Source organism: Cervus elaphus, chromosome 12 (assembly GCF_910594005.1).
Source record: "Cervus elaphus chromosome 12, mCerEla1.1, whole genome shotgun sequence".
Lineage (NCBI taxonomy): Eukaryota > Metazoa > Chordata > Mammalia > Artiodactyla > Cervidae > Cervus > Cervus elaphus.
This window is the reverse complement of record NC_057826.1, coordinates 77,898,089-77,923,336: the sequence shown is the minus strand read 5'-3', so window position 1 is coordinate 77,923,336 and position 25,248 is coordinate 77,898,089. Positions and strand designations below refer to the sequence as shown.

The window sequence follows — 25,248 nt, the reverse complement described above, 5'->3', positions numbered from 1 at the left end:
AATTTGTTTTGATCTAGCCTGAAAAGGACAAAGTTGAATTCACTGTTTAGCAAAATATAAACAAACAAAAATGGAGCAAGCGGAAGAAAGAGTTGGTGGAGAATATAGAAAAAATATATTTTTATGATTGGCAAGAAGTCGTGTGGTAAATCCAGGGACTCTACAAAGATTAAAATTTTCTGAGATTCTTCTTTAGGAACTGTGCTTATGTGGTAGGGAACTTGAGACTGTGTGAAAGGGTGTCAAAAGGAAGCTGGGTTACAATTGCTAATGATTGAGTGGAAAAGGGATAGCCAAATTTGAATAGATTTTTTTAGTACAATTTTGTTGACTGGTAGCTTCAGCAAGCATCTTATTTTCCTAAATCATTCCTGGAGAAAGCTGCTCAATTACTGACCCCATGCTATAAAAGTGAAAACAGTGGAGAAGAGAACAATCAATTCCATATTCAAAGTTATTGCTGGTGCTTATGTAGACCTCTGTCCTCCTCAGTTCAGCTGGTCTGAGCTGAGACACCCCATTCTTAGAGCTCTTTGATGCCTTCTAGTTTCCTTTCTCCTAAAAAATTTAAATGAGGAAAATTTATTAAAGACCTGATTTGCTATAATAAGAGAAGCTTCATTATGGTGCTCTTATTCAATTCTTTCCTTTAAAAATTACCAAATTAGCTGTTAGGGTTCTCTCCTGACTTTATTTTATGAAAGTTTGCTTAAAATGCTGCTTGAGTAATTTTGGCAGATAATAGTACTCTTTCTATTTCCTGTTGTGTGTTAATTCTTGATCTGATAGCCTCTATAAAATGTGTGAGATAATTATTTAGACATCAATTTTTGACTTTCTGTTTTCATGATTCTTGAGCTATATCTCTGCAACTCCTAACATAGTTGAAGTCAATGTATCATTGATGAGGCTCCCACACTTATGAATTTTTAGTCAAAAGTTCCTTCTCTTGTAGCATATTTTCTATTATTCACCCAGTCAAAAGCTGGTTCTACCACTCTGTGTCTGTTGACTAAGTGGGGCCTCTCATTCACACACAAAAAATCATATTCTTTTTCTGTGAAGTTCAAATAAGAAAATATAAGGAAAGAACAGAAAGGTGGTAATACAGAAGCCTTTGGAATAAGTAACCCTGCTATGTTGGAACTCCATCTTAAAATATTTATCCAAGGACTGTAATTTCAAATTACATGTACCATATAAATAAACCTACATTTGTATTATTTGTAGCCGTATGTTGGTCCTTAGACATTCCTGAGTGATGAAGAAAATGGATTGCAGGCTATAGGTACCAACACTCTTGCACATTCAATGACCAAGAAATAAAAATCCCTGACTTTTCATGGCCTGTGAAGATGTTCACAAATGTGTCTTGGGGTATATAATTCTGCATCATGGAGGGATCTGATCTGAATTTGAATTTCAACTAGTAACTAACCCAGCCCACTAATCAGCTCGACCACATGGAGAAGAGAGAACAGAACAAATCACCACACTCAGGACACAGACTGCCCTGGCAGAGGAAGGAGCAGGGCTGTGGAACAGAGCCACTGTTCCTGGGTCGTAAGAAATGTGGGCATGGACTTTTTGCAGAGTAGTTAGAGGGAAGTAAAGCCTCTAAAATAATAAAGAATTGATATTATGAATATCAACTTTCAGAAAGCACTTAAACAAACACCAGAAACATTCTGGACTTGCATAAAGATCTTTGAACCAGGGAGTGACTCCCATTGCAAACTGTTCTGGGACAGGAATATTACAGGACACATAGAGGTGCAGCAGGTTGTATCAGAGTACATACTATTTTCTTTGCCATTAAACTAAGTCTTCTCACTAATGACTTAGCCAGGAGCTTAGAACTTAATATGTAACTTTGTTTTGTTTTATTAAATTGATTCAAAAAATCATGCAGCAGGTGCTTATGAAAGATAATGTTTGGATTTGTTCTATTATTCAGCAAGAAAATCCCAGAAAACTACTCATATTCAATGAGGCAAGCATCCTTTAGAAAAGGAAGTTTGACAATGTAGAATCATGGGTGTGTGTGTGTGAAGTCGCTCCGTCGTGTCCGACTCTTTGTGACCCCATGGACTGTAGCCTACCAGGCTCCTCCATCTATGGGATTTTCTAGGCAAGAATACTGGAGTGGGTAGCCATTTCCTTCTCCAGAGGATCTTCCCCACCCAGGGATTGAACCCAGGTCTCAATCATGGGTGGCCTCTCTTAAAATACTGGCTTAGGTCACATTGGAGAGACTCATTTGTGGGATAAAGCACCCTTTGGGCAACTTTGATTATAGAGAGGTTGCAGGATGCTTAGGGGTTATTTAGAGAATCTTTCCTGAAGAGGATCCATGCAAAACCCTACTGTCACTCTAGAGAAAGTGAGCATAATCAGAGCCTTGGGTCTGAGACATACAAAACAAAAGATATTATCTGTTAAGTATGGGTCCCAGAAAATGCAAAAAAGCGATGTTGTGTGGACTCACAATATAAATGCCAGAACCACTCTGAACCCAGCATCCTTTGATTTTCTGGGGCTCCAATGATGGTTGTGCATCTATAAAAGAGAGGACACAGAGTCTAAAACCTTGGGAACCCAGGTTTGAGGCACCCTTGCCCCGCTGACATTGGAGTGGGGTCACTCTTCAGGGCCTGCATCAGCAGTGGTCCAGCAATCCTACACAGACCAGGGGGAGACTGGACATCAACAAGAAACAAGGCAAGGGTCAACTGGGAGGACCTCTGACGGTGTGTGGAAGCTGCACTAACCTCTTCCAAACTGCCCGAGTCTCTCGGGTTCTTAGACAGGTCAGGAGCTGGCGTGGGGAAGGCCTCAAAAGAGAGCATGAACTTCCTGCTTATTTGGCAGGTAGTCACTCTAACAATTAGTTGGAAAAATAAAAGAGACATAAGAGTATTTGTATGTATCCTGGGTTTGTAGATCTGGTACATGTATGTTGTTTTCATGAAATATTGTGGGTTCAGGCTTTTAAAATTAGCCTTTTAATTTTCTTTTAAGGTCCTACAATAAAAATCTCTCCACATGTTGTGAAGACTCAATCTATAGATCACATAGGTATTGCCTGTCTACTGCAGTCAAAGTTTCAGCAGGAAAAACTAGGTAAGGAGCCTCTCATAGAATATTACATTATAAAGCTTTTATTCTCTTTTCCCCTCCATGGCTATATGTTATCTTTGCATATAAAAACAAATAATGGTTCCATATTTCACAGGAATTATTTGTGACAGTAGCACTAAATGTAAAATTACTCTGTAATGGAAGACTCATGGATTTTGACTATGAGGCAATAAAAGATGAGACTTCATATTCTTGGAAAAGACATGTTTAGGTTGTTCCCCATTCTGCCTGCCTCAGAATCCTCCTTCCTTTTAAGCAAACTTCCACAATAAAGAAAATCAAAGTAAAAACACTGTTTTTCTCTCATTCAGCTCAGCATTTTTCTTTCAGGCAGAGAGCCACAGACAGTGAAGGAAGCCTCAGAACTGCAGTCCCTGCAGCAGGGGTGTGGGCGGGAGCCACAGCTGCAGGTTGGGGTACAGACTGGAAGCATCAGGGGACACTGTGCATCCACGGCACAGAAGTATGTGGCAGAGAGGCCAGGCTAGGGGGCTGTGATGGGCAGGGGGCTGCGACGGGCTTTGGTATCAAGGCAGGCTGTTAATCTTCCCTTCTTCCTCACTGCTCCATTTGACATCAATAAAAACAGAGATTCCAGGCTCTTCCCCTGATCCTGTCTGTACCAGAGCAATGTGCCGGGGTAGTGACTGAATGATCGCAGTTGATACCAGCTTGCCCCTCCCAGATGATCAGGGATGGAGGGCTTTGCTTCACTTTCAGCTCTGCATTTAACCCTGTTCAGAGAGAACATTTTAGAAGGAGCTCACTAGCTATTCCTATAATCCAGTTCCTACCCAGGAAACCACAAATGGGTCACACTGAATATTATCTCCACTTCTGAACCCCTTATGACAATTCCTTGACCCCCATGGTTCTCTTTCCAATAAACCCTCAACTCAGCCTAGTTGAAGCCACAGAATCGCTGCTAGTAGCTTCTTCATGTTCCCTTTTCTTTTTTCTTGTCCACGTCACTGAAGATTCAGATTAAGGTGCTTTGAAAGCTGATTAGGGGTCCTCAAACATGGCAACTTTTTCTTTCTCTACAGAAATGCCATTTCAACAAATGTTCCAACCAATTAGAATCACCTCATGCAATTCACTAAGTTCCTCCCTTTTGTTTTTTTTGTTTTTTTTTTTTTTTAAATGCTTTGGACAAAAGGGTGGCTTTCTTTTTTTTTCCTTTTTGAATGTAAAGAGTGCCGCCTTCAGGATATTTGGAGAAACTACTGAGAGAGTAAGCTGTGGAATTGAGAGTAAGCTGTAGAATTTGCTTTTGGTAAGCTAACAAGGTGTTTCCTAAAGTTTTTAAGCAAATTAATCCTTAAAAACCTCATTTAATTAGTCAGGACATTTGTCATATGACAGAATGTAACTGAAGTAAGCTTAGTCAAGAAGAAAAATGCATTGGCTCCTGTAACCTAGGCAGTACAGAATGTATATATGTATGTATATGGGCCTCAGGTATCCAGGGTGCCAGGAAATCGAACCTTTCAAGGATTTTCCTTTTATTCCACCTCTGTCTGTACATAAGATTTATTCAACTAGACCACAAATTAGGAGACCTGGATGCAAACAGTTTCTAGCCAAAGTTCATTTTATGGCATGGCCACCAAAGATGAATTCCTCTTTCCCATCCCCAATGTAAACATTCTGGGATTTTCTCACCTTACTCTGAATTAGGTTTTCCTCTAGGGGTCAGTTTATGACTGCAGTGGGGTACAGATGGTATGATTGGCTCAGCTGGGTCAGGCATCCACCTCTGAGTCATTCAGGAGTACCAAAGTTGGTGTTAGAATTATTGTCAGTGTGCACATATGTTTAGGCTTTCTGGTGGCAGTGTGGGAGACCCGGGTTCAATCCCTGGGTCGGGAAGGTCCACTGGAAAAGGAACTGGCAACCCACTGGCAGCCTACTCCAGTTTTCTTGCCTGGAGAATCTCATGGACAGAGGAACCTGGTGGGTTGGAGTCCATGGGGTTGCAAAGAGTTGGACATGAATGAGCGACTAACACACATGCATGTGCATATATGTTTATCCTGCTAGATTGTGAGCCCTCTGAAAACAGGGACTTCTTTTCTTAATCCGTCTTGATTTTCCATGTCTAGCACAGTGATTGGCACATGGTCTCTGTATTTGCTTGTTAAAAGTAAACATAGGGTGTTTGTAACACAGACTGGGTGGTTGACATAGCAGGAATGTATATCTCACAGTTCTGGAGGCCAGAAGTCCAAGACCAAGGTGTCAGCAGGTTGATTTTGACTCAAGCCTCTTTCCTTGGCTTGTGGATGCCTGCCTTCTCGTTGTGTTCTCGCATGGTCTTCCTCTGTGTTTGAGCATCCCAGCGTCTGTCTAATCACCTCTTTTTATAAGGACACTGGTCAGGTTGGATTAAGGCCCACCCTAATGACCTCATTTTAACTTAATCACTTTTTTAACAGACCTATCTTCAACTGTAGTCACATTCTAAGGTATTACGGGTTTACATTTCCAAGCATGAATTTTGGGGTGACACAGTTTATCCCACACTAGTAGGAATAAAAATAGCTTTTTTTTAAAAGATGGAAATACAGGAGAGTTGAGGCTTGGTTCTTGGTATTTATGTGCTGGATATATGGGGGAAATAGAAGAGGCAGAATTCAGGATTTTTTTCACTTATGGTTTGATGCAGACTATAGAATTATAAAATAATATAAATTTTTGCAAACTTTAGAAGTTCAAGTGAAAAGATTGTGTATTTCTAAAAATCATCCATTTCATCAGAATCTATTTACACAAGTATTAAATGATGCTTAAAAATGCCTACCTTAGAAGATGTTAATAATATTACTATTCTCATTTTTGATATGTATTTGTGTTTTATTTTTCTTATTATTTCTCTCATTCTTGATGTTATGTATTTGTGTTTTCTTTCTTTTTTCTCAACATATTTTCTAGAACTACTTACTTATAAATTTTAATTTTTGTTTTGCTTTTAAATTAATTCCTGCTTTTATTATTAGACCTTCCACTTCTTTATTTTAGTCTATTTTGCTCATTATTATTATTTTTTATTTCTTGAAAGGAAAATTTAGCTTCTTTATTTAACTCTTCATTAATAAATGTACTTAAGGCTATTCATTTCTTTTGAGTAGTTTCTTTGAACAAATCCATAGATTTTTATATGTAGTACTGTCATTAGAGTAAATTTTTAATGACCTACAATTTTAACTTTTAGTTCTTTGACCTGGAAATTATTTAGAATATCACAAGTGGTTAATTGCCTTCAACTTATTTACTGGTTATTTTTAAATTATTAATTTCCAGCTTTACTGTATAGTATTCAGAGAATGTGGCTTTTATAAATCTTTCTTATGACTTCTTTGAGTCATGATACATGCTCAAGTTCTGGTAAATGTTTATATATATGTATGTATATGCTTATGGGCTGCAAAGTGATTTTTCATCTCTGGCTCTTTCTCTGAGAAGTAGTTATTAAAGTATCTTATAATTAATATCATTTAAAACTATTCATATATTTCCCACAAATTTTGCTTTATATTTTTCTGATGCAATATGGTTTTGGAATAAGAACAAGCTCATTCACTCATCCTCTTATGAATTCAACAAATAACTATTGAGAATCCATTGTGTTCCAGATTCCAGGTTGATCTCTTAGGCTATAGCAATGAGCAAGACAAAAATTCAGCCCCTAATGTTGTGGAAGACACAGCCTGTTTGAGAAAGGGACATTAACACTCATTCAACAATTGCCACCAAGTGTGGAGAATGTTGTGATGGGAGAGTACTGGGCACTGTAAGAGTTAACAGGCAGTTATACTGAATCGAGGAGGCTAGGAAAATCCTCCCTGAAAAAGTAACGTTAAAGTAAAAAATAAGCACATTTTAGAATCTAAAAGCAGTATTAATCAGTATTCTAGCAGAAGACGCAAACAAAATTTGCCTAATTTGAGGAGACTTTAATGAGGCACTAGTTACAGAAGTATAAGCAGAGAGTAGGGAACACCTAAGGGATAGTGCTATTTTGGGACTAGCATCTCTCTGGGTCTTAAATGGAAGGGAGAGAGTGATTACTGGAACCTGGAGATAGAGAGGCTCTTTGGAGAGGCTGTCTTAAAGAGCTGATCTTCTGATAGAGGTTCAGTGTCAGCCTATGTCAGTCTTACAAGGAGGAAGCTGGGGCACTGTATCAGTTCAGTTCAGTTGCTCAGTCGAGTCTGACTCTTTGCGACCCCATGGACTACAGCACGCTGGGCTTGCCTGTCCATCACCAACTCCCAGAGTTTACTTAGACTCATGTCCATTGAGTCGGTGATGCCATCCAACCATCTCTTCCTTGGTCGTCCCCTTCCCCTCCTGCCTTCAATCTTTCCCAGCATCAGGGTCTTTTCCAATGAGCTGGCTCTTTGCATCAGGTATTGGAGCATCAGGTATGTGGAGCGCTTTGCGTCCAAAGTATTGGAGCTTCAGCTTCAACATCAGGCTTTCCAATGAATATTCAGGACTGATTTCCTTTAGGATGGACTGGTTGGATCTCCTTGCAGTCCAAGGGACTCTCAAGAGTCTTCTCCAACACCACAGTTCAAAAGCATCAATTTTTGGCACTAGCTTTCTTTATAGTCCAACTCTCACATCCATATATGACTACTGGAAAAACCATGGCCCTGACTTGACGGTCCTTTGTTGGCAAAGTAATGTCTCTTCTTTTTAATATGTTGTCTAGGTTGGTCATAACTTTTCTTCCAAGGAGCAAGCGTCTTTTAATTTCATGACTGCAATCACCATCTGCAGTGATTTTGGAGCCCCCTCCCAAAGTAAAGTCTCTGTCTGTTTCCATTGTTTCCCTATCTATTTGCCATGAAGTGATGGGACTGGATGCCATGATCTTAGTTTTCTGAATGTTGAGTTTTAAGCCAACTTTTTCACTCTCCTCTTTCACTTTCATCAAGAGGCTCTTTAGTTCTTCTTCGCTTTCTGCCTCAAGGGTGGTGTCATCTGGATATCTGAGGTTATTGGTATTTCTCCTGGCAATCTTGATCCCAGCTTGTGCTTCATCAAGCCCAGCGTTTCTCATGATGTACTCTGCATAGAAGTTAAATAAGCAGGGTGACAATATATAGAGTACTCCTTGACGTATCCCTTTCCTGATTTGGAAACAGTCTGTTGTTCCATGTCCAGTTCTAACTGTTGCTTTTTGACCTGCATACAGATTTTTCAGGAGGTAGGTCACGTGGTCTGATATTCCCATCTCTTTAAGAATTTTCCACAGTTTGTTGTGATCCACACAGTCAAAGGCTTTGGCATAGTCAATAAAACAGAATTAGATGTTTTAGGGGCACTATATATCCTGACCTTATACTCTTCCTTTTCTCTGGTCTCTGCGGGTGCCCCCCCTTGAGCCTAAACCAACTAAAAGTCAAGAGGCAAGAGAGCCCATTGATACAGTTCCTACAGGTTAGCCACCTGGGTCACAGAACAGGGCGTGGAAATATGAAGAAACGACCTAGAAGGGCAGGCAGGAGATAGTAAGCCCATAGTCCAATATGGGTGAGGATGAGAGTTGGGAGATGAGGCCAGAGAAATAAGTCAGAGCAAGGAAGACTTTTGAGTCTTGATGATTTTGAATTTTATCCTATGGGAAATGGGAAGTCACTGATTAATTTAAGCAAGAGCCTGAAATGATTGCATCTGCATTTTTAAATAATACCTGATTATAGTGAAGAAAATACCTTGGATGGGATGATGGTTTCCTTCACTGGTGTCACAGCATATTTACCTAGCAATCCATAAATATTTATGAGGAAAGGCTCATATGGTTTACACTCCTGTGTGTTGGAAATTAACCCATGGAAATAGAAGAGGTATTATAAGTTTATGGTCTAGAAGAAAAATTAACCCCAAATTCTAGTACCAACTGTTGTACAGTTACCTTCTTCAAGATTGTCAGATAAACAGTGCTGCGATGAACATTGGGGTGCACGTGTCTCTTTCAGATCTGGTTTCCTCAGTGTGTATGCCCAGAAGTGGGATTGCTGGGTCATATGGTAGTTCTATTTCCAGTTTTTTAAGAAATCTCCACACTGTTCTCCATAGTGGCTGTACTAGTTTGCATTCCCACCAACAGTGTAAGAGGGTTCCCTTTTCTCCACACCCTCTCCAGCATTTATTGCTTGTAGACTTTTGGATAGCAGCCATCCTGACTGGCGTGTAATGGTACCTCATTGTGGTTTTGATTTGCATTTCTCTAATAATGAGTGATGTTGAGCATCTTTTCATGTGTTTGTTAGCCATCTGTATGTCTTCTTTGGAGAAATGTCTGTTTAGTTCTTTGGCCCATTTTTTGATTGGGTCATTTATTTTTCTGGAATTGAGCTGCAGGAGTTGCTTGTATATTTTTGAGATTAATCTTTTGTCTGTTGCTTCGTTTGCTATTATTTTCTCCCAATCTGAGGGCTGTCTTTTCACCTTACTTATAGTTTCCTTTGTTGTGCAAAAGCTTTTAAGTTTCATTAGGTCCCATTTGTTTATTTTTGCTTTTATTTCCAATATTCTGGGAGGTGGATCATAGAGGATCCTGCTGTGATTCATGTCGGAGAGTGTTTTGCCTATATTCTCCTCTAGGAGTTTTATAGTTTCTGTTCTTACATTTAGATCTTTAATCCATTTTGAGTTTATTTTTGTGTATGGTGTTAGAAAGTGTTCTAGTTTCATTCTTTTACAAGTGGTTGACCAGTTTTCCCAGCACCACTTGTTAAAGAGGTTGTCTTTTTTCCATTGTATATCCTTGCCTCCTTTGTCAAAGATAAGGTGTCCATAGGTTCGTGGATTTATCTCTGGGCTTTCTATTCTGTTCCATTGATCTATATTTCTGTTTATAATAGCCAGGACATGGAAGCAACCTAGATGCCCATCAGCAGACAAATGGATAAGGAAGCTGTGGTACATATACACCATGGAATATTACTCAACCATTAAAAAGAATTCATTTGAATCAGTTCTAATGAGATGAATGAAACTGAAGCCCATTATATAGAGTGAAGTAAGCCAGAAAGATAAAGAACATTACAGCATACTAACACATATATATGGAATTTAGAAAGATGGTAATGATAACCCTATATGCAAAACAGAAAAAGAGACACAGATGTACAGAACAGACTTTTGGACTCTGTGGGAGAAGGCGAGGGTGGGATGTTTCAAAAGAACAGCATCGAAACTTGTATATTATCTATAGTGAAACAGATCACCAGCCCAGGTTGGATGCATGAGACAAGTGCTCGGGCCTGGTGCACTGGGAAGACCCAGAGGGATCGGGTAGAGAGGGAGGTGGGAGAGGGGATTGGGATGGGGAATACATGTAACTCCATGGCTGATTCATGTCAATGTATGACAAAACCCACTACAATATTGTAAAGTAATTAGCCTCCAACTAATAAAAATAAATAAAAAAAAAAGATTGTCAGATAAGTGTATTCTAGAAAATGCTTTTGCATGATAGAGCAAAATGGATCTAGCAATGGTCATATTTTTCCCCAAGATTGGAACAACTTTTTCTTTTACAGTGCTGCTAATGAATGATCCTGCCATTTACAATTGCCTTTTCCAAGATAAAGATACCTATGAGTGACTTCTATGCAAATGACTTTGTATCATGCAAGAGTTCAGTCCCTGTTATTTTCTAATTCATCAGTAGCCATTTCTCCAAGCCAGAAATGTCAAAGAGGGTTTAGGAAATTTATCAGCTTACAGAAACTGAAGACTCTATCCTTCAAATTTCCTGCTTGCTTTCCTCAAACCTCATTATGGAATGAAGACTGGCTGAGAATGAATCAGTAATATGTAGACAAATCTAATGATAGGCTTTCAAGGTGGCGCTAGTGGTAAAGAACCCACCTACCAGTGCAGGAGACATAAGAGACGTGGGTTTGATCCCTGGGTCGAGAAGATCCCCTGGAGGAAGGCTTGGCAACCCACTCTAGTATTCTTGCCTGGAGAATCCCATGGACAAAGGAGCCTGGTGGGTTCATAGGGTTGCAAAGAATCGGACATGACTGAGATGACTTAGCAGATACACACATGCAATGATATTCAAAGTAGGCAAGAGATATGTATTTAAGGGAGTCAGTTTCTAGATCCTTGACTTCTCTATGTACCCTTTCCTAAAAATGATCTGCCAGAGAACTTGACTGTGGTTCTCATTTCCTAACTTTCATTTCACAGCTGTCCTTCTTACTTTACATGGAATTTTTGCAGCGCTTCTCTGAGGTTGAAAAACCACTAGGGCATTAAGAAAAGGGGGTATTTCTTTTTATTGGTGTCAGGAAAGCATTTAATCAAAGCAATTAAATCTGACCTCAGTCATTTCATTAAGAAATGTGCTTTCGAAAATCTTTTTTGCCTGTTACATTAAAAAAAACCTTTAAAAATTATAGCATATTTAGGTTGTTTTCATTAAGTATGCATTACCAGTAATTGTATTTACAACTCAATCCAGAAAAAAAATAACTTAACAATTAGAGCAATATGATCAGGGAAAATTAAAAAATAATTTTAATTTCATACATGTTTTGCAGACATTTTTGGTAATCAGTAAAAAACTTTAAAAGACAAAATGTATTAAATTCTGCAGGGGAAATTGAATGGAAATATGATTTTAAGAGAAGAAAGGAGTAATATGACATCTTGTTCATGAATTTTAATTGGATGTTGATGGATATCAAATCACTTTGGTATTAAGATTTCATTGCATATATTTATAAGTTATTATATAAGTTTTATTTGAAAATGTCAATATTTATATTACAGTGGAATTTATAACCTTTAGAGCTACTTAAACATTTAAAGTAATTATAAAACATTTTAGAAGTCATCTTAAAAATGTGTGAAGGTTTTATAGTTTTCTAAAGTCTATCACTCATCTAAAGTGCTGATTGGCCTACAAACATATGTGCTTTGATGACAACGCAGAATTACTGGCAATGTCTGTTTTGGTTAATCCTCTAACCATTCTTTAAATTTATATCTTCTACAGGTTGGTGGAAAATATCACTCATTGAAATTCATGAGACTTCTCCAATGTTTCCCCTTAAATCTGAATCTAAATGAAGTAAGACAGAACCAAAGATTTTTAGATCTGACATCACTCACCTTTCTGAAATTGCAAATGTTCTGTGCAAGAAATTATCAGTGTAATTCTGAGCTTCTAGAAAAGGTTATCTGCATCAGCCTCCCCATTAAGCAGGAGTTTCCTTCTGCCAAAGGGTAGACTTCCGTTGCTGCAGTCAGTGGAACGTGCCCATTCCTGATGTCGCAGAGGCAATGAAGCTTCCTAAGAAACGTGAGACAAAGAGCTGTGTTAAGAGAGAAAGAGCATGAAAGCTCCATACTCTCTGTTTTGTTAGTAACCAAAGCAGATGAACAGTGTTAGCAAAGCATATTAACAGGAATCAAAATATCCTAATGTGGTCTCAATGCCTAAAAGTTTTATTCCGGCCATGTTCTTAAGCGAATACTAACATAAGCACATGTGATATTTTGATTTATAAAAAGAAATGGATATCTGATCTTCATTCCATTTCTGGCACCTAAAACTCTTGGAATTTCTTATGGCAAGAGCCTTAAAGTTATCTTATATTATGTTAATAAGGTGATTTTCAGAAAGCACCCAAGGACAGTGGCTGGTTGACAGAGGAGCCAACCCTGTGATTAGAGGGTTGTGGCTTTTAGGCCCATCCCCCTGATCTCCAGAGAGGGGATGTGGCTGTTGAATCTATTGCCAATGGACAATGACTTAATCTGTCATATCTAAACAATGAAGCCCCTATAAAAACCCTTAAGGCTGGGGTTCAGAGAGTCTCTGGGTTGGTGAACAGGTGGAGATTCAGGAAGAGTGGTGTATGCTGAGGATGAGCTTGAAAGCGCTCCTTTCTTCATATCTTGCCCTACCCATCTCTTCTACCTGGCTGTTCCTGAATTGTATGATTTTATAATAAACTGGTGATCTAATGAGGAAACAAGCTTCCTCAGTTCTGTGGGCCACTCCAACAAATTAATACTTCCCAATGCCTCTTGAGAAATCTGTATGCAGGTCAGGAAGCAACAGTTAGAACTGGACATGGAACAACAGACTGGTTCCAAATCGGGAAAGGAGTATGTCAAGGCTGTATATTGTCATCCTGCTTATTTAACTTATATGCAGAGTACATCATGAGAAACGCTGGGCTGGATGAAGCACAAGCTGGGATCAAGATTGCTAGGAGAAATATCAATAACCTCGGATATCCAGATGACACCACCCTTATGGCAGAAAGTGAAGAAATAAAGAGCCTCTTGATGAAAGTGAAAGAGGAGGGTGAAAAAGTTGGCTTAAAACTCAACATTCAGAAAACTAAGATCATGGCATCTGGTCCCACCACTTCATGGCAAATAGATGGGGAAACAGTGGAAACAGTGAGAGACTTTATTTTGGGGGGTTCCAAAATCACTGCAGATGGTGACTGCAGTCATAAAATTAAAAGATGCTTACTCCTTGGAAGAAAAGTTGTGACCAACCTAGATGGCACATTAAAAAGCAGAGACATTACTTGCCAACAAAATTCCGTCTAGTCAAGGCTATGCTTTTTCCAGTGGTCATGTATGGATGTGAGAGTTGGACATAAAGAAAGCTGAGCACCAAAGAATTGATGCTTTTGAACTGTGGTGTTGGAGAAGACTCTTGAGAGTCCCTTGGACTTCAAGGAGATCCAACCAGTCCATCCTAAAAGAAATCAGTCCTGAATATTCATTGGAAAGCCTGATGTTCAAGCTGAAGCTCCAATACTTTGGCCACCTGATGTGAAGAACTGACTCATTTGAAAGTACCCTGATGCTGGGAAAAATTGAAGGCAGGAGGAGAAGGGGACGACCAAGGATGAGATGGTTGGATGGCATCACCGACTCAATGGACATGAGTTTGAGTAAACTCTGGGAGTTGGTGATGGACATGGAGGCCTGACGTGCTGCAGTCCATGGGGTTGCAAAGAGTCGGACATGACTGAGTGGCTGAACTGACCTGATGGGAAGATCTCCTACCCACCCCCACCCATCCCCACCATATTAGAAACTGAGATTCAGAACATCTTCTGGTCAGCACAGAAGCAGGACAGGATATTCTTGCCCAGACAGTAGGTAGAAAAGTGAACTGAGGCAAAGATAAGGATCAGATTAGCTGATATCTGCATATCTATCAGACTTTTATTTTATGAATATGTCTGCATGACAAAAAAATTTCACATTTTTTTCTTATTTCTTCACTAACCTACATCAGCTCACTCTTGCTTAGTAGACTATTTGTTATATTATGCTATGGTATATGTTGTATTACCTTCTGGGCTGGGGTGATATTAAAAACTTATAACCCAATATTTAATAACTTGTTTGTTATTTGGTATGGATATCAGAACAGACTTAGGTTGTGGGGAGAAAGTCAGAGTGTTGAACAGAATCCTGGTGAGGATTCCAAGCTATTCCACTGTTTAATTGCTGGCTGTGCCAAGCATTTTCTCTTTAGTTGCTGGGTCATGAATAAGTTTGGGAGAGGAACCAAGACAGCCAAAATTGTAGTGATTGGAACTGAGCATGTAAGGGGCCATTAGGAAAAGGTTAGTTGCCAATGAGCATGGTATTTCCATTTTTAACAACCAATAAGTTTTTATAGTGTATAATCAGGGAAAGTCAGTCCTGTATCTAGTAGTTCGCTTTGCCTAAAATTCATTTGAAGTGTCATCAGGAGGGGTAGTGCCCCAGTAGATTCATTGTTTCCAGATGCCATTAACTGAGGGCATATAACATACTTTTCCATTCATTATTCCAAACAGAATTATTTGCTAAAACAGATTTTAAATTATGTAAACATCTTAATCAACTCTGCTTTAAAAAGATGAACGTCAATGAAAAGGGGTTAATCAAACTTTTTACCATTGTAACATAATTTGTGGTTGTGAAACACTCCGATGGACATGAATCAATGGACATGAGTTTGAATAAACTCTGGGAGTTGGTGATGGACAGGGAGGCCTGGTGTGCTGCAGTCCATGGGGTAGCAAAGAGTTGGACACGACTGAGCGACTGAACTGAACTGAACTGAACTGAACACTCCCATATTAACAGTGTAACTGTGGTTGTTCTCAAGGTTTGAGGGGGAAGACTGTAGTCTTTAACTCCCAGGTGATTGCTACATGCCACTTCTACCCTACAGTCATTGGTCTAGAACAGTAGAAAGAAAAAGAAAGCACAATTTATAACATTTAGCACTAATTTTTGTACTGTCAGTGTTGATTCCCTTTTCTGTCAGGACTTCAAAAGAAAGAAAAAAAAAAAAAAAAAAAAGAAAGAAAAAGAAAAAATCTTTGACTGATCTGTCTTCCCTGATATTTTATGGAAACCCCTCTCTGGAGCGTTCTGGAGGTCTGGAACCCTCTTGTTAGACTTAACTATTTCAGTCATGGAATATCTTATCCAACTTTATAATTCATTCAAAGTGGGCAGATAGAATTAAATGCTTCAGGAGGGGGTTCTTCATAGCTATGTACTGGGGAGGGCAGATTATGGACATACAAAGAAATATTGGCATCATTTTTTTCTATTTTATTTTTTTTCCCTTTCACATAAATAAGATGGAATCATTTCCAGGTCTGGACATTCCCAATTTCTCAGGGAATGTTAGGTGGTGACTCTGGCTATGGCAGCTGCTTGGCCCCATCTTTCTAAATGGCTCACCTTCTCCCAGAAGCAATGGTAGCATAACCAGAAATTAACCTTTTTGTTTTTAAAAAATTATTAATTTGCATTTGCTGACAAGTACTTGCAGCACATGAAATCCTATTGGATGTGTTTGTTCTCTTTCCTTACCTTTTAGATCAGGCCTATTGTGCTTTAAGGAAATTTGAGAAAAAGAGGGTGGAGTTGAAGTCAGAAACAGTGACTGATGTATCAACTGGAAAACAATGAGATGAATGTGATGTCGCTTGTGACACTGTTTTTGTAATTATAAAGAAATTAGATGTGGGTACACACACACACCACAAAATTAGATAGCCCAGGCTGGGAGGTAAAGGGTGAAGAAATTCTCCAAGCCCAGAAATAGGAGATTTCTATTGTGTGTTTTAATCCTTATCAAAGCTGTGGAAAATAATAAGGTTTGTGGGGAGTATGAAACATTCTGTTTCAGATATGTTGAGTTTGATATGGTCATGGAACATGCAGATAGAGAATACAGCTTTAGTTAGAGCTATAAAAATTCCTGGATGGTAGTGACACAGAATATCTGACCTCTCCTATAAAACAACAGGGTTTTGAAAGTTAAATACATGTGAATGTAAATACTTTACAAACTATAAAGTGTTATGTACCTCCATTATTCTTATTACTATTTTGATAACTTCAACTTATAGATATCCTTTCTGTGCTTCCTATAGGCAGATGGAATAATATTTTTTTCCTCTAGAGAAGTCCATGATTTTCTGTTCCTTTTACCCGGCTACTTCCCCTGACCTCTGCACAGGTGCTGAGTTCTGAGGTTTCTGTAAGCCTCTCTCCGTTGCTCATCTCACTGTGCACCACTGTAAGCACAGAAATACATTGCAGCATCCTCCAGCTGGGAGTCTGAGATCCTGAGACTGAAGGCTTTGGCTTCTTTCTGGAAGTTCACAGAGTAGCGATAGTTGGTTGCATTCTGTCGTTCATAAGCATTTTGGTGAATAATGAAAACCATCTCCCCGCTGGGAGGCTGTTTGTACCAGAATAAATAATAATCACTGTCACTGGTGCTATATGCACAGTCCAGGGTCACTGTGCCTGCCTCCTGTACAGACGCTTCTGGTTGAGGCTGAATGACCGTCTGGGCCACACTGGGTCCTGTGGGAAGGAGGAGAGAAAGGTCCACACTGGGTGTCACAGGAGAGAGAAAGCAGGCAGACGTCCGAGCTGGTCCCCATTGCCACCCACCTTTCTTCTGCTTGATCTAAACTTCAAGTAAAATGCATCAGCTTTCTTGCCCCCAGTAGCTTGGACCCATGAGGAAGTAACAAGATACCTGTGTTAATAATTTTTCTTCCTACTTCCCAGTCCTAGTGGCTGTTAGTAAAAGCAAATACACATGCTTTCCTTACCAAGATAGATGGAGAGCACGGCTGCCCACAGCAAACCGGGGCCTGACATGTTGGCAGTTCTCTCCTTCAGGGACATAAAAACCTCTTGTTCTCATCAGAACCTTGGTGACACCCTGGCTTCAGAACAGGAACTGGTTTGTCAGGTGGGCAGTTGATTCTCTGTTGTCAACCGTGCAAGCAGTGCCCTCTTCAGGTCATGGAAATAGTTACTGAGGCAATTCCTATGATGATTCACTCCTCTACACAGAGGGAACTTGGTTTAGTCAAGAAATCTGTTCTATAAGGAGTCTGTGACCACTGGGGAGAAGGGATTCAAGGATTCACTATTAGAGAAGAACACCTGGAGGAGATAAAGTTTTGAGGTGTGCTTATGGGACCAATATGATTTGACCAGCCTGATACAAATGAAAGGGAAATTTGGGCGAGTGGAAAAACCAGAAAAGAAATTCAAGAGACTGAGATGCTTATGGGTTGGTAAGGAGAATAGACAGACTGGAATAGAGGTATATTTTGAGAAGAAGAAGTAGGAATGAGGTTTAAATAATGAGGATGAGCAGATTCAGGGACAGGGATAATGATATTAATAAAAATTGAGACTTGGTAAGTAAGGATACGATCATACATCTACAGAGACTGGATTTTCATATATGATCTATTTCCCTATCTTTTGAAAAAATAAGGTGTCAGCTTCTATTTTTCCAGTTATGTAATCACTCAAGTACCAACCTGCTCTTGTTAGAAATCAGCCCAGTAAAGTTCACCTTGAACTTTCTTCTGTTCTTTCTCTATCAAATTTTTAAAGCACCTCTGTTTTAATTTTGTCTCCTCGCAACCCCCAAAAAGGAGCCTAAAGCAAGCATTCAGGTGAAGGCAGTTTATTTAGGAAGTGCTCTTAAGAAGCAGAAATGAGAAAGTAGATAGCGCAGTATTGGGGCTTGATTCTGCCAGGATCTCCAAGAAACATACCAGATACATCTCAGGATTATCGTTGGGAGGCAAGAATCTGTGTATGCATCCATCCCTTTTCCTTCTGGTTGGTGCTTGCAGGCAGGGATGGTAATTTCCCTTTAGTTTCAGGCTGTGCTTGCCCACGGACTGAATGAGCTCCCAAGGAATCAGAGAAGGCCCTGGGGTACGAAGTAAAACTAATGCACAGTGGACGCTTAATGTTGCAAGTTATCGGCTTGAGATGAGTCCCAGTGCCCACAGAATTGTCTGCCACAGCTATTGCTAACATCAGACCTAGGTGTTTGGATGTGACAATAAGGCACATGAGATATTTGTGACGGAGCTCGCTCTGACAATACACAGAGGTCTGCTTGTCTCATGTTATTTGCACGGTGTCTCTGAGTATTCAAGGTTGTGGCAGGCTGCAACCCATCTGAAACACTTGATACACGAGGTAGTATGACCTGAGCTTCAGGCCCTGCTCCTTTACGTGGTACTCATCTCCTCCCTCCTGTGCGATGCTCTCCAGACTTCTGTATATTAGACAGAACTTTAGCAAACTCAAATTCTTACCAGGTGTGGTGGCCCAGACCCTCTTGGCTGAGAGGTCTCTGTTCTTAGTTTGTTCTTTTTAGACCTTGTTGCCATGGTGACCATTTGCTGTTTTTACTGGGCCTGGAAATACCCCATGTGAAACACTTGCATTCCGTACATATTCATTTTTGTTTTCATTATGCTGCAACAACCTGGTACTCCATGATAATCAGAATCAATAACCCCTCCATCTAGTAACTCCTGTCTTTGCCTGCTGGACCATCAGCTCAAGGAGTTCAAAATGACCTAGGTGGAAGTCAGAGCTGCAGGTTCAGTGAAACCCTTGTGAGTCCATTGATGGAAGCATTCTTCCTTGGGGAACCAGGACCTCTAATCTAGCAGAGCCTGGATCTATGGGAAAGGGGAACACACATTCTGAAGGTGGGTTTCAGGGAGTAATAGGAAAAGAGTATATTCTGCTTCCATTTCTTGGTTTCTAAACTTGTGTATTTCACCTAGGGTGCAACAGATTGGACATTGGTTTAATGAGTGTTATCTCTTCCTGGAATAGCATTTGAACCACGAATGGTCTTGCTCCTGAGCTGTCTTCTTAGCTGAGCCTTTAAAAGGCCATTCCTTCTTCTAGGTCACTTGATCTAGGTACATCAACCTAGGTTATCTCTTAAGTCTGTGGTAAGACCAGTGGGGTCCCTGCCTGGTTATGCCCACTCTGTCACACCGTTGTGTACTAAAATAAGTATCTTTTTCTGAGGAGCTTCAGTTTTGGTCAAGGAGGACAGTTAAAAGGACAAACACCTATGAACAACTTGGAAAAGATTAAAATTCTTGGAGGTAAGAGTTCCCAGGAAAATTATAAAGATTTGCTAGACAGAAGAAATGCTTCAGAAATCTAACTAATCATGTATACCATATGAAGCAATGAGGGTTACAGATGATATCATGAATGAAGACACCTCGTAAAACTGGAAAGTACTGTACATGTTATTACATTTACTTAAGAACTACAAGTCACATACATTCATCTCTCTGTTTCTTATATTTAGATAGGAATGGCTATTGTTTCAAGTAGAAGTCAATGATTTTCTGTTCCTCTTATCCCAACTACTTCCCCTGACCTCTGCACAGGTGCTGAGTTCTGAGGTTTCTGTAAGCCTCTCTCCGTTGCTCATCTCACTGTGCACCACTGTAAGCACAGAAATACATTGCAGCATCCTCCAGCTGGGAGTCTGAGATCCTGAGACTGAAGGCTTTGGCTTCTTTCTGGAAGTTCACAGAGTAGCGATAGTTGGTTGCATTCTGTCGTTCATAAGCATTTTGGTGAATAATGAAAACCATCTCCCCTCTGGGAGGCTGTTTGTACCAGAACAAATAATAATCACTCTCACTGGTGCTATATGCACAGTCCAGGGTCACTGTGCCTGCCTCCTGTACAGACGCTTCTGGTTGAGGCTGAATGACCGTCTGGGCCACACTGGGTCCTGTGGGAAGGAGGAGAGAAAGGTCCGCACTGGGTGTCACAGGAGAGAGAAAGCAGGCAGATACCCAAGCTGATTTCCAACCCCACCCACTTTTCTTCTTGATCCAAACCTCAGCAGAACATATCAGCTTTCAGCTGGGCTCTGTGAGGCAATGCAGTTCCGGTGCTATTAATCTTCTCCCATTTCCCAGCCCCATTAGGTAACATTATAAATAAAGACCTAAGCCTTCCTTACCCAGACACATGGAGACCAGGACTGCCCACAGCAAGCTAACAGGTGTCATGGTCACAGCTCTACCCCGAAGGCCGAGAAGCCTCCTGCTCTGATCTGGGGTCCCCTCTGTGATCAGTGACACGTGAGCTTCAGGGCAGGAAATGGTGTGACAGCTGACAGGTGACTATGCCTCACTGATGAAAGTTTTCCCAATACTTTTTGGTCCCCCTTCAGGAACTAGCCTATGGGTTACAATTTCAAATGAAAGCAAAAACTGTTTTCTGAGTTTTTAAAAATTCTAGGATGAAAGTTAAGAGCAGAGGGAGCTGGCAAATGTATTTTGCCAAGTCCTAATGCTAGGGAGAAGAATGGAGCCCTGGAATGGTAGGTAGAGGTGGCCGGGTTTATATGCAACAATGGTAAATTCTGTAATTTTTCTTTGTGTTAAGAAAAATGACAAGCCAAGTGTGATAACTATAAACAATTAATTATGGATGATAAGAATACACCTGTTATATTAATGTATTCATTTTTTTATAGTTTTAGAGCTGCTCAGAATAATGAAAACAAAGATATATGTGACTGAAAAAAGCACAGACTAAACACAGAGTAAATGGAAGCAGAATGTGTATTGTCTAATTGTGCTTATATTTTTCATGGACACTTAAAAAATAAGACCTCATTTGTGCTATATTTAGAAGTTCTGAAATAACTATTTCAGGAATTCTCATCAGCACCAAATTGCCTCAAATAACTCATATTAATATGTATCATTTTATACAAGTTAAACTGTTAAGTCATGTGTGCTTGTAATATCAGACCTTGCATTCAATACACAATGCCATAGACTCTTTCCAAACCTGTATTTTTCAATGAACAATTAAAAAGATTGTCATTAAGAAAAAAAAGAGTTGTTCCCATTGCTCTCATTCCATTTTGAAAAAAATACTGGAACAAGGGAAAAAACATACCATGAGTCTCTAGAAGTTTCTGTTTCCAGAAGGAGTGACATGGATACTCATGTAATTCTAGATTTGGAGTCCTCAAGCCAAGAGAAAGAATGGGGTTCTGCTATATACTGAGTACTGCCTGTGAGCATGGGTTCTCTTGTAACAGAAGAGGGTGGCTAAGTCTTCTCACTGAGAGAGATGAACTGGAAATTGTAAGAGTTGGGACCAGCTCTGAATGAGGCTGCTAAAATCTCCTGTGCCCCTAAAGCCAGTTTGATAGCAATGGAAGAAAGGACAACAAGAATTTCCTCTAAATCATTGCTGTCCTTGCCACGTGACTTGAATTCCTGTATCTTAGTTTTGGATTCTCCAAAAGTCAGCTCTAACACATGGAGTTGTGGGTAAGTAGTTTATTTGCAGGTGATTCTAGGAAACATTGAGGAAGTGAACAGGGGAAGGGAAGGAGGCCAGTACAGAGGGTTGTCATCAAGTCAGTTACTACTCTGGGCAATTGGAGCTTAATCCAGCTGGGTAACTCTGGGAGATGGTATAGCATTGCCCTTCAGAGTTACCCCAAATGAAGCATAGAGGAGGTGGAGTAGTTCATAAACTCATTATCCACTGCAGATTGAGGGCTGCTTTGGGGACACAAATTCTCTGGCACATCTGATCGGTCCTGCACACTGGCCACATGTATGCACATGGTCAGAAAATAGTCCTCAGAGTTGCTGGGGTTTTCCGTGTGCAGAGGTGACTGCCAAAGGATGTGAGTGGTGCATCAAGGGCACCATGCAGCCCATCCTTACACTGCTGAGATCCTCTTGTGCTCTATGTTTAATCCACTCAGAACACTAGTTCTTTAAAAAAAAAAAAATCAACAGGAGTATTAGTGGGACAAGTTACAACTGCCATAGATGATGAAAATTGAAAGTGAAAGTGAAGTCACTTAGTCGTGTCTGACTCTTTGTGACCCATGGACTGTGGTCAGCCAGGCTCCTCCATCCATGGGATTTTCCAGGCAAGAATACTGTAGTGGGTTGCCACTTCCTTCTCCAGGAGATCTTCCTGACCCAGGGATCGAACCTGGGTCTTCCACATTACAGGCAGACTCTACCATCTGAGCCACCAGGGAATCCTGCTATAGATGATGCCACAACCATAATTCGTATTTATTATCTTCCATCTCCCTCCTATACCACTCATTCTGGATTCTCCCCACCTAGGACTAATACTTCTCTATCTAGATTTCTGTCCCAGGGAGGAGGTAATCTAGACCTTCATCCCTGAGGGGACTGAACTCCTGGTTATTCTCCCTTTATCAGGCCATTGTTGCTAAAGTTGCCTATTTACAGTAACTATGGTCATGAAAATGCTAAAAGTCATCCTGGTGAATCCCCTGAGTTTTTGTCCTATATTTCCAGCTCCCAGTAGGTAACCATGGCCCTAAATCCTCATGAAAATCAAGATTGATTGCCCCTACCAGTGTAGTAACTCCTTTCCTGTCCTTCTGGCCTTTGGATATGAGTATCTTAGATGACCAGGTGGTATATGTAACACTGCTGTTGTTGTTTAGTCACTGAGTTTTCTCCGACTCTTTGCAACCCCATGGACTGTAGCCCACCAGGCTCCTCTGTCCATAGGACTTCCCAGGCAAGAATACTGGAGTGGGTTGCCATTTCCTCCTCCAGGGGATCTTCTTAACCTAGGGATTGAACCTGCATCTCCTGCATTGGCAGGCGGGTTCTTTATCAATGAGCCACCAGGGAACCCATATGTAACATTAGGCATGGTGAAAGCCTCTCTGTTCCCTCCAAAAAAGTATCCTCTCCTTTCCACTCAAAGGGAAATAGGACCTCTAGTCCAGATGAAACTAGAGTTATGAGAACAGGAAACACACAATGAACAAGTGAGTTTTGATATTCTCCCAATACCAGAATTGGGAGTTGATGGGAAGATAACCCAACTTTCACTGCTTGGTTCCCAGGTCCATGTATTTTATCAAACAGGAACACAACACCATCTCAAAGAATAGTCCTCCAGCCTCTCAGAGCACTACCTCTAAGCTGTTGCTTTAGTTAAGTGGTCATTCCAATGTTCTATGAGGCTAGTGGTTTGCAGATAATGCTGTACGCAGTAAATCAGTATGTCCAGTGTCACATGTCCATTGTCCCAACTTTTTGCTGTAAATTGGGTCTGTTGATGCAAAGGGATGTGAAATCCCTTGATAATCATGATCACCTCTGAACACTTGGTTCATACTGCTATGCTCAGCCCTGTCAAAGGGAAGCCAAACTCGTACCCAGAACGTGTCGTTATCCCAGTAGGAAAAGATTTCTGCCACCTCCAGGGTGGAAGTAGTTTCATGTAATAGACTTGCCAACTAGAGGCTGGTTGGTCTTCTGGAGGGGTGATTCCACATTGAAGGCCCTTTGTTGCATCTATGGCTGGCAGGCTGAACATTTGGCAGATGTAGTTAGGTCCGACTTGGAGAGAGAAAACTTGTGCTTCTGGGCTCATGCTGCTGTTGTTCAGTCACTGAGTTGTGTCTGACTCTTTGCGACCCCCTGAACTGCAGCATGGCAGGCTTCCCTGTCCTTCACTGTCCCCCGGAGTTTGCTCAAATTCATGACCTCTGAGTCACGGATGCCGTCCAACCATCTCATCCGCTGCCCCCATCTCATCCTTCTGGGCTCATGGAGGACGTCTATTCTGTCAGCTTGGTTCATCTGTGCACAGGTCTCTTGTTCAAGCACTGAAGTACACAAGGATGAGGCTGGTGACATCCTCTGGTTGGACCATCTTGTCACATGGTTGCTCGCGCTTCCTTGTGGTGGATGTTGTCTGGGGGGCATGAATGTGAGATACAGTGATCCCAACCCCATGTGCCAACTCACTGCTCCTTCAGCTCATGATCTCCTCGAAATGTGACTCTTCCTCTTCCACCTGACTCTAGAAAGGAATGAGAAACTACGTGCTGTTAGAGGTCAGCCCTAAAAAAGTCACACTTTGACTCTTTTCCAGTCAGCTGGTTGAAATTTTATCCTCTTTTAAGGAGGAACCAGATTTGCCATCCCACTGTGTTCTCCTTTCACTCTGCCCTTTGAAAACTTTAAACCATGTCCCCTCAGGTTTTGGTACTCAATCTTCTTAGCCAGTCTTTTTGGAATGGCAGAGCATGTTTTCTTTCACTGTGGGATTTGATAGTCACTGCTTTCAAGATTTTGTATTCTTGAGGTATTTGTGAAAGTCTACAAAAGAGCTCAAAGGCAAGATATTTTCTCTGTTTCCTCTTTTCCCTCTATTCTTTAGTGCTCTACTCTTTCTGATGTTAAGCCTCTGGTTTTTGAACAGAGTAAGGACTTCACACAGAGAAACAAAACTATTAATAGATTAGATGGTGTTTGAAAACACTACCCCTCTGCACATGGTCTTCAAATGAAATCTTTGACACTGTTATACAAAGCTCTTCATGTTTCACTTTGCTCAGAGCACAGAGTCAGTGCCTGGGAGCCCTTCAAGCAGGAGGTGCAGGCTTAGCAGGGTTTAGGTGCAATACGCAGGTGTCTGAGCTGCACTGTTCACCTGTTGCACATTTGAAGGTGGTTGTATTGTGGAGCTGGCAATCCTCCACATGCAGAGAAAATTGCTGGTCATCTTTGTTAAGCTTGGCTGTGAATCTTCCCCTGATTTTCTCTTCCTCATTTAAAAACAACTGCACCAGGGAGTGGATGCCTTCCCTGGGATCCTGCCTAAACCACTGGAAGAAATCATCAGCTCTGTCTTTGTAACTGCAGTTCAGTGTGAAGTTCTCGCCTTCCT

General features: G+C 40.6%; 2 gene segments (V, D, J or C); both read right to left on the bottom strand.

Annotated features, from left to right (window-relative positions):
• LOC122704603 overlaps positions 1-17,341 on the bottom strand; it is a 331,762-nt gene extending 314,421 nt beyond the window's left edge. Inside the window, 2 exon segments of the C gene segment in view lie at positions 16,735-17,031; positions 17,286-17,341. Coding sequence covers positions 16,735-17,031; positions 17,286-17,334 — 346 coding nt within the window.
• Positions 17,342-19,958: 2,617 nt separating this feature from the next.
• Positions 19,959-20,585, bottom strand: LOC122705844. The segment is given in 2 exon segments: positions 19,959-20,266; positions 20,501-20,585. Coding segments are annotated over 2 exon segments (357 nt in total).
• Between the last annotated feature and the right edge of the window lie 4,663 nt (positions 20,586-25,248).